This window comes from Pyxicephalus adspersus, chromosome 8 (genome assembly GCF_032062135.1).
Source record: "Pyxicephalus adspersus chromosome 8, UCB_Pads_2.0, whole genome shotgun sequence".
Taxonomy (NCBI): Eukaryota; Metazoa; Chordata; class Amphibia; order Anura; family Pyxicephalidae; genus Pyxicephalus; species Pyxicephalus adspersus.
In genome coordinates, this window is record NC_092865.1 from 46042782 (window position 1) to 46055569 (window position 12788).

At 41.5% G+C, this 12788-nt stretch overlaps 1 protein-coding gene across 1 annotated transcript in view; it reads right to left on the reverse strand.

Moving 5' to 3' along the window:
• Nucleotides 1-2347: 2347 nt before the first annotated feature.
• The window catches only part of LOC140336955 (dual specificity protein phosphatase 7-like), a 14732-nt gene continuing 4291 nt past the window's right edge, over nucleotides 2348-12788 (reverse strand). Inside the window, exons 2-3 of the mRNA XM_072420413.1 lie at nucleotides 9292-9720; nucleotides 2348-7433 (exon numbers count right to left, since the gene is read on the reverse strand). Coding sequence (XP_072276514.1) covers nucleotides 7123-7433; nucleotides 9292-9720 — 740 coding nt within the window. The 3' untranslated portion in view covers nucleotides 2348-7122. The remainder of the gene's footprint in view (nucleotides 7434-9291; nucleotides 9721-12788) is intronic.

Consider the following 12788-nt stretch of genomic DNA (forward strand, 5'->3'; position numbering starts at 1 on the left):
ATTATCTGATGCTTTGTAGCTGCTTTACCCCAATGCCAAAAACTCAAATACCCCTCTAGAGCTAAATGGGCACCGCCACTGCAATCACCCCAGACACACCGGATACAGAAAGGGGCCCGAGCTCCCTCCCAGACCTGCATTACACCCCATATACAATACATGTTCTGTACACCACAAAACCCAGCCATAGGAGTGGGTAGGGGGCAGGCAGGGAATCTATGCGCAGGCCTACAGTACCGCCATAGGTATCCCATAGCAACAGCTCAGAGTGGGCTCTGATATAATGACAAGTTTCCCATGCAGAACAAACCTCTCCCCTATCATATCGCCCTTCCCAGCTCCCTCATACCCTCTCCTGTCACCCCGACTCCAATTTGCCCCTCAGTCCCCGATCCCCGAACAGGATTACCCTGGATTGCTCAGGTCGGCCACACTCACCAGCTGTCTTGCTATGACCGCACCGGAAGAGAGAGCGAACGTGGTGCACGCTGGGAAAAGAGAACGTCAGGCGCAGCACGTATTGTCTTCCCCTGAACTCCGAACTAGAGAAAAAACGTTCCGCTTGCATCCTGTTCCACACTGACATAGAATTACTATGAGTAGCATTGAAATTATTATTTTATTTTTATTATAATTCAGGCTGCAGGAGGTATTGAGTGTGTTGTGTTTTACCTTCTTGAGGATGTCTAAAACAATTTCAATATGTATTCACAGAGTGAATGTTGATTGACTGGCTATCATGCTCATCCAATGGCTTCTTTCTTACCACAATTCAAGTGAATGTAAATCTAGTTGCTAAAATCTTGTATATTTTTTTAATACGTTTATGTCGTTTAAAACCATTTTTTATGTTTATAAATCTGTCCTGCAATAAAGGTCCAGGCATTTCCTGTTAAACAGTGACAACCCTGTCCTTGTTTTTCAATAGCTCTCCTGTGTTGTCACCCTGTCACTCAGGCTTCTGATGGAGAATACAAGTGGCTTTTGTAGTGCACATTATGTAGACATTGTCCATTGTTGTCACCATCAGGAAACCTGCCCTAAGGAATGCCATGCAATGGAGTGAAAGTAGGCAGGAAGTGGAAGGTATTGAAGCCGGTGAAATCCAGGTGATTTACATTTTCTGACTCTACTGAATTCCCAAACACAGAAAGGAAATACATACATGGGAGCTGCTTAGGATTGGCAGGGCAGGAGACCTGATCTTTCCCAGTTGGAGTTTAGTAACACTTACGAGTCTCGTCCCTCCCCCAGCCTGTGATTGGGCATTGAAAGGAGAAGTAAACAGGCCCACATATTATAATATGTTTTATGTCTATTCCTTCTTCCAGTCCTTTGTCCAATCAATATGCTCTATCCTTTTCAGGGAGTTACTATCCTTAATTCCTGAGGCTACAATTCATGCTCAGTGTTCCAACTTGTAGCCACCCCATAGTGCTGTAGAGCTGAGACTACAAACGTGACCACGCTCATCCATGACACGGAATCAAGGAATCACAGAATATGGAGTTTTCTTCTAGGCAGGAAGATGACATTGGAGCCAATCTGCTGCCCTCTAGTGTTCAACCAGAAAGTGACAGCCACCAGCCACCTCTATATAGACTGGCAGCATAAACCAACACATTGTATAAATTCCTCATATCTGATTCTGAGCTTGTTGCTCTTTATTAATTCTCAGAGTGATTATTGGGATGTTTACCTGTTAAGTGGCACCACTGTGCACTGCCGTTTCACAACCAGGGTTCCTCCAGAGGTTGCTGGGGGTTCCTTCAGCAACGACAGTTTGTGCCTCTCAGGTCAGTTTAAGTGACACCAATGGTCTTTTTTGGCTATCTGTAAGGGTGACATTCTTCCCAGTGATCAGCTATGTAGGAGAAATTCTTACCACTGACCCCCACACTAATATACTGTGAGCTGTGAATATAGTAATTATAAGTGGGGGTTCCCTGAAGATCTGAAAGTTATTTCAAGGGTTTCCTCACGTTAAAAGGGTTGAAAAAGTCTGATGTACTGTAAAGTGGTGCTGCAATACCTGGATTCACCTCTAGAAGGTGCTGCATATAAAGCAGGTGAAAAGAAACACAAACATTATACACATTGTGGTCTATATATACACACGTCAATAAATCTAGCATTCACTGCAACTTCTGGTGTAGCATTCACTGCAACTTCTGGTGTAGCATTCACTGCAATGTCTGGTGGAGAATCCTCTAGGTTAATTTGTTTCAATGGCAGAAATTGATTCCGTGTTTCAGTGTATGTCCTATTTACTTTACTTTTTTTTCCATTTGATTACACCTAAAACGCACTATATATTCCTTATTTCCAGAATAAATTATGCACAACATTTTTAATACAGAAAAATATTTTTATTTGTAGTATAAACAATCATTGCTTTCATTCTGCAGTTTGGAAGCCATGTAACCACAACCAGCGCTATGCAGAAAACCCCATCCCTGGAACATCGCCAGCTAAAAGGAAGGGAGGACCAATCATACCCAGATTTGTATGCCTGTGCAAAAGGCCTCAGATAGAAGCTTCCTCTGACCCTCCCGGGAGGTCTGAACCAGGGACATCACTCGTCATCCCAGTGCTTGTGTGTGGTCAGAAATCAGCTTTTCATTGAAGCTTCTCACACAGGTGCCACAGTTCTATTTTGTTATATCCATCAGGAAAAACAAAGATTTCCACATTTTTTGCTTTCAGTTTGGTGTAAAGCTGCTGTGATTTTGTATACAATTATAGGGCTCGATTTATCAAATATTTCATTGTCAATTTGCTCATAATTTTAATTTATTTCCTATTGTGACAGCTGTGCACTTCTGACGGTTGGCCACTAGGTGGCAGAACGAGTCATTGTTTTAATAGATGACCTGTAGAAAGAAGACCAAAAATTTACCACCAGCAAATTTCAGAGAAATTTACTGGCGGAATAATTTATAAATAAAGTCCAAAGAGTTTGTACCTCCCAATTATTTTTATTATTAAACAGTATTTATGCCAACATATTACGCAGCGCTGTACATTAAACAGGGGATATGTGTCGGGTAACATTAAGCTAAGAGCTCTGATAAGTGCTAACAGTGGCAATGCCAGCTTACCTGTTAGAGGGTTTTTGTATCGTTCTGCCATCTAGTGGCCAATCTCAAAAGTGCACAGCTGTCACAATAGAAAATGCTGTCTGTATAAATGAAAATTGTGAATGAATCTAGAGTGAATTGACAGGGAAATAATTATTAAATGGAACTTTTAGATATGAAGGAGGGCCCAGGAAGTTTAACTAGCATAGGGCCCAGAAATTTCAAATGGTGACCCTGGGTTGGGGTGGTAAATATTGTAGTTCCACTGCCTTGGTTAGCGGTGGAAATCGATAAAATAAGAAAACAGAACTGAATTCTCCACCCTAAATGCCCCTCCACTCATCTTTACACTTTCCAGGGTTCTGCTGAAGCCCCCCCCTATTCCATCACTAAACATTGGGAACGAGGACTAAGCTCCGCCCCCTCCATCTATGACAAAATAAGGTGAAACTTCAGTTCAATGGACAGATTTTATATAGAAAACAGATCAATCTGTATAAAGTTGGTGAATAAAAAACCCCAATAGCGCTGGGCGGAGAGGAGGAGGAGCTTCGGGCTGCAAGGCGTCCAATACAAACGTCTCAGAAATCTCTTCTCCACATAATATTACATAAAAATTGTCAACGAGTACAAATCATTTTTACATTATACAGAGAATAAAAAATACAAAATGCAGTATTGGAACACAGGAAAAAATACTTAGTATAAGAAAAGACTGAACTGTCATCTGATTGGTGGAGGATTGGATCATGTGAATGGGATGAAAGATTCAGTGGTTGGGTGATTGTGACAAAAAATGGAAACGACTTCCCTTATCGGAGTGTTTGTGAAATCAGAGGATGATGTTGGTGCCAGCTTTATGCTGAGGGATGGATAGTGACCCACCAATAAGAAATTAATCCTGGGAATTCAGATCGACTCATGGCCGGTGTGTGTCTGTGGGACGTATATCAGGCAGTCCAGGTTCATCAGATATCAATGGGCTCGGAGCTGCTCTGATTGTGGCCCTTGGGGGACTTCAGTAAACCTTTTAAGTCAGCGTTCTGCTTTAATGCTAATGTATGGAATGTGGTGGGGATGGGGTTGTGTAGTGTTGGGGTGAGGATTTGTAGATTTTATTTGTACATCGGCTGCTTCAGAGAAGATATGGCTTTTTTTTTATATCAGCAAGTTACAATCACACCGGATCACCCTTACCTATTGGCCACCAGATTTCTGGAAGCTTCTGCAGGCGGTGGAGGGAAAAATGGGGATATTATTGTTAGAGATTTGTATTAAAGTGCTTTGTCCTAAGTGGACCTGTCATACATGCCATGGCGGTGAAATATCTCAGTGACCTAGAACACAGGGGCTGATTATCAGATCTGATCAATTAAAATGATCAGCTCAATAATTTCACCATGTGAGGAGACGGGGCCAAACCTCATCCTATTAATCCTGTTAGGCACCTGCAATGCCTCAAACTCATTCTCTCTTTCTAATATATTACCCCCTCCCCTCAAACTCGAGCCCCTGCTGTCCATGTACAGGGTAAAAGGCCTTTAAATACAAGGCACAATGTAGAAATATTGTGATGGCGATTTCGCTTGGCAGTTCTAATAATCAATTTTTCTTTTTTCAATTTTTTTTAACGAAAAGGAAACTTACAGTAAAATCCTTTTCTTGGTGACTATTGAGGGACTCAGGAATCTTGTCCTATGATAAATACTGTCAGTGGTTTTCCAGGCTGAGCTGCATTTTTCTGCAATATCCTCCAGGGGGCGATAGCATAACACAAAGGTATAGGATTCCTGAGCCCATCATCAGACCATAGGATCTCTCTCACTTTTTTCCTGATTTTCCAAACTCTGGTATGTTTAAATAAGAATATATAAAAATACGCTCTATAAATTCCTGTTTTGAATCATATTTTTTTTTTTAAAATATATATAAATATCGCTAAAAGTGAGACTAACGTGTAAACCATTTTATAATAGCACCGTTCAGTGAGGTCACCGCTCTGAATGATGAAGTGAAGGTTTAGGGGGGTCCACATGCATATTGATGTCAGAAATTCCTTTCAGGCTTAGGTATTCCCTTGTAAAAAAAAAAATGTCAACACTTTTTAAAATTATTTGTAAAAATTACAATCATTATTTGATGCAACCCCTAAATACTGAGGGAAAATACAATATGTTAATAGAGGGTTTTTTTTTTAAGGTTTACATAGTAAATTGGCATTTTATGTTAAAGCGTAACTCTGGGTAAAATAAAATGAAAGCATATTATGAAGTCTGGATGGTGAAATTTGTTATTTTCCCCAGTTCCTGTAAAACTGTGACAACAGGGCTTGTTCTGTACTGAAATGGCATGGCAGCGTTGTCACCCTCTGCAAGGGGCGGGGCTTAGATGTAAATGATTTTAAATACATATTATTCAAGGCATAATATTTCTATTAAAAAATGACGCTTTCTGCCATCTAGTGGCCAATTTCAAAAGTGCACATCTGTCACAATAATAAACAAATATTATTAATTATTATTATTATTATTATGATTACTAATAATAATAATAATAATAATAATAATAATAAACAGTGTTTATATAGTGCCAACATATTATGTAGCGCTGTATAATAAATTGGTATTATGAGTGAATTGACAAGAAAATCATTTTTAAATGACCCCCATATAAAAGGAGAATTAAAGCCCAGCTCAGGTTAATGTTTTTTAATGCACTTACAGGGGAAACCTTTTTTGGTGAAGGTTTTACCATATAAATAACTCTGATAGTTAAAAGCCCCCCAGGAGTGTTTAATGGTTTATCCCAAGCTTTGATTGCCTGACCTGTCACAGGAAGTGGAAAAATACCAAATCAGCTGGCAGATCTGCATCATAGATCTGTATATATTGTAAATTATATTATACCCAGAGTTCCACATTAAGGCGTGCAAAGAGCAACATTTGGTCAATATTTGGCATACATAAAAACAAGAAATAAAAGTAATGAGGATGATATCAATACCCTGTGTAGAGGGTAGGTAAATATGTCATAGAATTTAAAGTGGACATTCCATGGCAAACACGTCCACCTTTTTGCCAGCCCCCTAACTTTCCCACCGCCCCTCTACCAAAATAATCATTGTGGCTGACCTGCACCATTACTGACCCCCTGCACCACATGTGCTACAAAGTCTGAAAAGGCCCCAAGTGTGTTGCAGTGTTATTCACTCTAAATAGCACTCTAAGTTCAGATTGGTGGTGCAGTTGCAGTGCGGTTATGGCTTTCTCACCCCTGTGAATCGCTGCCTTTGGGCGAGACACTACATAAAGCGCCTCCCTGTGGCAGCTAAAGTGAGAATGAATGAGGACGAGTGAGTGAGTCAGGGTGAGTTATACAGTACCAGGTACTGCCATCTGTTAGTAACCCTGCAAACGGCAGCTTTTTGCTTGATCCAGCAATGTGCAGCAAGCACCGGGCAAGGTGCCAGCCATGAGGAGCCTGAAACTGCCCTGACACATGAACCATATCCTCTAATAACACTTAAGTAGTGAGATACGACCCTAAGGTTATAGACATTTGTGTTTTGGGGTCAGGGGCTGTCAAAAAAGGAAGCAGACCTTCTGTTTGCCTTGGATGGTCCACTATATAAAAATAAAATCCATCTCTTTCATAAGGCAATACTTTCTGGAACAATCTATTGTATATTCTGGATGTTCTGTCAAATATAAAAATTTTGTAATGCTATATATGGGGTAAGCAGAATATAAATCACGTATTAAAAAAAAAAAGCTAATAATATCGATACCTGCAGGTTTTTGAGGATTTGATTGCTCGTTTTAGAAGGAATGCTGATTTGACGTTAAGTGCAAGATCAAGAATAATTCTTGGATCCGTATTTGTATAAAAGAAAAGTTAAGCACTTACAAATCACAAAAAGTCTGGCAATATTACAATATATATATATAAAGACGAACTTCATGCAGACCTGGTGTTCACTGTGTCATTCATCCTGCACAATACTTTCACACAAAAAAACCTCAGATGGACGCGCTGTGGTGGATCATGTGATCTCCAGGCTGTCGAGTTGGAATAGGTTGTTATTGGTCGGTGTAGTGAAGTAGAGCTGGTTGCTGGTTGGCGAGTGGATCTCACAAGGGCTTTTTAGTCCCAGAGTCCTTTCGAAGTCCAGCAGCTGCCCCATGAAGTTAAAGTTTGGGGAAATATTTGACTTTTTCCGTTTCACAAAATCGTAGGCGTCATTGAGGGTCAGGTTGAGTTTCTGCATAAGGTAGGCCACCGTGACCGTCACCGAACGGCTGATGCCGGCCAGGCAATGGACCAGAACGCCGCATTTGTTGGACCGAGCTTCTTCTGCAATGAGAGGAAATGGAAGAGGTTATCGGTGATCAGTGCAGTACAAACCAATGATCAGAAACCACCAAGCAAGCCAAAGCTACGCATAAAACAAAAGGTCTGATTTCCCAGGTTTGCTCACCTGTTGTACCCCCAGGTACCAGGATACCACCATCCCTGCATTAGGTTGATGTGTACCATGTTGTGTCCATTGTAAGGGGCTCTCCCTATCACTGAGCTAACTTCTTGTGTCTATTTGCCTTCTGTGTCCATTATGAAGGGTTCACCACCTCTCCTATGCTGTGTCCTGTAAGTACTCAGATGGCACAAAACCCAGAAAGGGTTCAAATTGAGGGTCATAGATATTCCAAGAATGTTTGGGTCTCCAGAACTTTTTGTTTGTTTTTATATACATGTTTGCCCTCCGCGGTAGGAAGGGAACCTTTACTCTAGACGCACAACTAGTTCTGAGTGCCGCAGATGTCTATTTGCTGCTGATAAGGGGTTCATACGTTTCCATTACAAAGGTCGCCGTTATCTCCTCTTCTGATTACGAAATTGGAAGGATCATACCGCTGGCCGCTGGCACCCCGGAGGCCTGGACTTTGAAGCTGGGCAGCATGTGATAGGCGTATGGAGGCTTCTATGCGGCAAAGGTTTCATACAAAGTATACAGTGCAGGAAGTTGGCTTTTCTAGAAATTGTTACAATAACACAGAAATCAATGGGCTACAGGGAAACGCATTTACTGAACGTAAATATATCATCTTATCAGCACGTGTACCTGTATGTGAGGCATTGGCTGGCAGAACTGTAGACGGTGTATTTGAGTCACCTGGGTTTATCGGATACACATGGTGTGGGGGCCACAATTTGTATCTTTTATTAAGGAAACAAACTTTTGGTATTCTCATATTTGATTTTTCTAATTCTAATGGGTTCAGAAGTGGAAGGGTTGTCAAATTCCAGGCTAATAATATTTTGGTAAGGCCCTTCTACTTACTCCTACAGATGCAAAAAAAATATCTGCAAATTTCCCTTAACTCTCTCTACGTTCCAGCTCTGTCCCCAGCCTCCTCCTCAGCCAGCACAGGGGGGCCGCTATAAGCAGAATGGCTCCTATTTATTCTCCCATTTCCTGTAAGCCCAGCTATTTCTGTCATTACACAGGATTAGTTCATAGTACTCCAGAGTTGAGTGTAAGACCTGGTTCTATTACCTGACAAAGTCACATGACAGGTTCACCACCAATCACAGAGCTCTCTATACTCATAGAACTTAACCATGCTATACTCACCTTTCCCCATTCAGTCGCTGCCATCTTCTTCCTCTTCTCTACCTTGATGAGATCTTCAGTTAACTTGATTGACTAGGCTGATGTAACTCCCATGCTGGTACACAGTCCCATGCAGGCCACATGAGTTCATTCAGTCCTAGCAAGTGCAGGGGAAGTTGGGATTGACAGATGTCTTGCCAGCACATGCACATCATGCTGTTTTTGGCAGCTCCACAAAGCCATCATGCAGGTAAGAATGATTATTGCAGAAGGGACATCACCCATTCTGCAATAATGACCTGCCTGATCCAAAATTTTTAACTTAAGTCCTACTTTAGGCAGAGAGACCTCTGTGGTGCTTCACTGGCTATACACTGCAGCTGGATTTTAGTATGGGGTTCAGTGTCTGCAGTGCAACAGTGCAGCATAAACCATGTAAATCAGCCCCTTAGCATGGAAGGTGAAGATCGTATAGTAAAAAATAGGGAACACCACATCCTTAAGAGTAGATCCCCTTGTTCGCAGAATGTTGTAATTCTAACAGATATATTTCTGGCACAGTGATCATCACCTCTTCCCATACCTGACGCTGAGACTTACCGATGAAAGAGATGGCCTCGGGGAAGAACTGAGAGAGGTTCTGACTCCAGTGGTCAGAGATGGGAATCTGCTTGTACTTAAACTCTCCATTGTTTTCGAAGGTGTTTGGCAGGTTCGGGGTTACATTAAGGATGTATTTGATGTTATATTTGCCTAGTATATCCAAGTTGGCAGAATCCTTTGCGCAGCCGAGGTACAAATATGGCAGGATCTGCACAGGGAAAGTCGACTGGTTGCTGAGGGCAGGGCTGCTTTCCGATTCTGTCGCACTGATTGGTTCCCGGTCAGATTCCCCATCCGAACCTTCGGAGCTGATCCTCAATCCTCCCAGGCCAAGGACGCATTCTGGAGTGGGGTCGGTTGGGGAGGGGCTGTCAAGGCCGACCTCGCAGTGATCGGGGTATTCCCTCTGGAATTTGCTGTAACCCCCTATGAGACAAAAAAATATATATTGAGATACTGATAATAGCGGCGCATCAATGACATCACAACCAATAAACATTTCCCCTGACAATTGCAGGGAGAGCACTGTGATTTCTGGAGGTGTTCCCAATACTTAGCATAAATCAGAGGACAGGTCCACTTTAGACATCATTTAACAAATATTTTTGGTCTGCTTTATATTAGTACAATCCTGCTGGGAATTTTCTTTTGCAGCAATTGCTCACATTAATGAGTGGTGAGCCGCATTGTCGGTCCTGGTATGCAGACTTGTCTTCACACGCCGTTGGGTTTCCTGTTTCCTTGCTGTAATTGAGTGTTGGCGTAATCAGAGGCTGCTAATTGCTTCACCCCTGTGAATAAGTTACTGCTGGGAGTTGTTTCAGAGTTTAAAGGACAACCACGGTATCATTTAACGTCTCTTTAAACACAATGCACAAGTGGACGTGCTCGGCACATGTATACAATAATAAGCAGGATTTTAATCCATGATTTTTTACTCTGTGTTTGTGTTTAGAGCAGGCTGACATAAATTACACACAATGTGTCCTGATTTATTAAAAGCTCTCCAAGATTGGGGAAGGTCCAGTATCATATGAGAACCTGGATTATCCAGCAAACATGGAAAGTAATAATTTACTTTCATTTGGCAAATGTTCCAAATCCCGGATCAGACCCATTGCAGGTTTGCTGGATCACTCAGGTTCTCCCATGATTGTCTATCTGTTCCAGTCTTGGAGAGCTTTTAATAAATCAGACCCAATCTCTGTAATTCCACAAGCATTGTTAAATCCGGTGATCCTGGATCACACAGAAGTATGCTACTGCCATCATGTGGGATAATGTTATTGTGGAACAGAATGAAAGCAACATGGACATAAAAATCAATATGTTACCAGGATCAATGTGAGTAGCTTATCGAAAAAAATATTTCTAAATTAAGTCAATTAAAAAATGCTGATTATCAGTGAGATTTTCCTGCACAACATATCTTATACATTATATCTCACAATATATCTCAGTTGTCACCATGACAGGTTTCCCTATTGAACGATTTTGGTTCTTGGATTTACCATCACTTTCCCTTCTGTAGCAATGACCATCAGGACAAACAGGGTGAATCTTTTCGTGGATTCCCTGATCATACCGGAGCGGAGAACTTAAACCTAATCTTTGCACAAACGTTAATCCACAAAGCCATTTCTGAATGTCCTCTGGAACATATATAAATTGGTATGATTGTGAAGGTATCATATTTTATTATATGGAACTGATAAAGACCAGCAGCAGGCATTTGGATTTTAATTTATATTTGTATATTTATAATCAGAATGAAAGAGCTGTATCATCTGCCCAACAATTTGTGAAAACTTGGCCATCCCACCCATATGAACTTGGTGGACATCCCATTTCAAAACCATGGCTTTTATTATGATGTTGCCCCAACCCCACCATGACCATCAATAGGTCTTTGCCCCCACCATGGCCAATAATATACAAATGGCCAATTTTAATGGCACTGGCATCCACTGCTTTTCTAGGAAGTTTTCTTAAAAGCTTTTGGACGGTGTCTGTGGGAATTTGCCACACTGGTGAGGTCAGGTGCTGATGTTGGATGAGAAGTCCTGGCTCATCATTCCAATTCATCCCAAAGGTGATTAGTAGGGTTGGTGTCAGGGCTCATTGGAGGACACTCGAGTTCCTCCACTGGTGACCCCATGTCTTTATGGAGCTGGCTTTGTACCCCGGGGCACAGTCATGGGGGACAGAAAAAGGTCTTCACCAAACTTGAACCACAAGGGTAGAAGAGCACAATTGTCTACAATGCCTTTATATGATGGAGGATTACCGGGACCATTTATTGTAACTCCATTACTTGGAGGGGGTGCTCATACATTTGGACATATAATACATCATTATGATGAGGTTGGAATTTTTTTCCTATCCAAAATATTTTTGTGCTTTTGGATCACTTTATTATAGATGGCTGTTTTTGTTTCCAGTGTGTGTGGAAAATTGTGAAATCAAATTAAACCAGAACCCCCCAAATAGCAAAATGAATCAATGGAAGTTACAATTTCTGATTGTAATGTGTGTGGTCAGACTGAACCCCTCGATTCTCCTTCCCATTCATCTCTTGTGGCTGAAAGCCAAGCTACAAAGGTAAATCAGTTTGTGTCGCACATATACCAAATGAAATGTTCTTTTGTTGACACTGTGTACAGCAAATTACAGTTCATGCAAGGCTGGTTACTATGCATAGAGAACTAAATAAACAAAAATGATGCAGACTTGGACAATCGCCAATGTTACTGCGAAGTTCAGTTAAAAAACGGAAGTGGCGTTTGAAGCAGAACAAGATTTTCTGCATCTATAGAGTCTCGCTGACCAAACACATGACTGAAACAGTAACACGCACAATTTATATCTTGACATGGGGGGTTCACACATCTGCAGCACCATCACTCAGCTGTTAAAAATGTATTTATTAGAATTTATCATCAATATGACTGCTCAGCAATGTATGGGTCAAGCTGATGATCTTTCATGTTGCCCAACTACAACTCCATCTCTTCCCTGAGAGGTAATAATGCCACCAATGTGATTGTGTGGCTGGACCTGGGGGGGTCTTTCTGCCTGGACTGGGACAGCCATCAAAGTGCCTGTATGTGGGGTGTCCAATCATCTGAAAATAGCAATTTTCACTTAGATGGAGCACTGACTTCCCATTGGCCGCCACATTCCATGCCTATGGCAAAAAAAAATCTCAACAACTCCACCAAAAAAAAAAACAATATCAAATGTGCACCTGAGACCCTGGCAATAAATCTGAACACCAAACAAGCTGATGAAAACATAAACAATTATCAGCCAATAAATGAAACCCCTCTCAGTCTAAAATTAAGTAACTTTACTGTGACCCATCCAGACTTAAGCTGCATACACACTTGCAATCTTTCACGATCCTTTCCAACGACAAGGGACTGCACGATGCATGAACGGTGCTGTACATACAGCACCGTTCATGCTCTATGGAGAGGGGAGGGGGAGAGCGA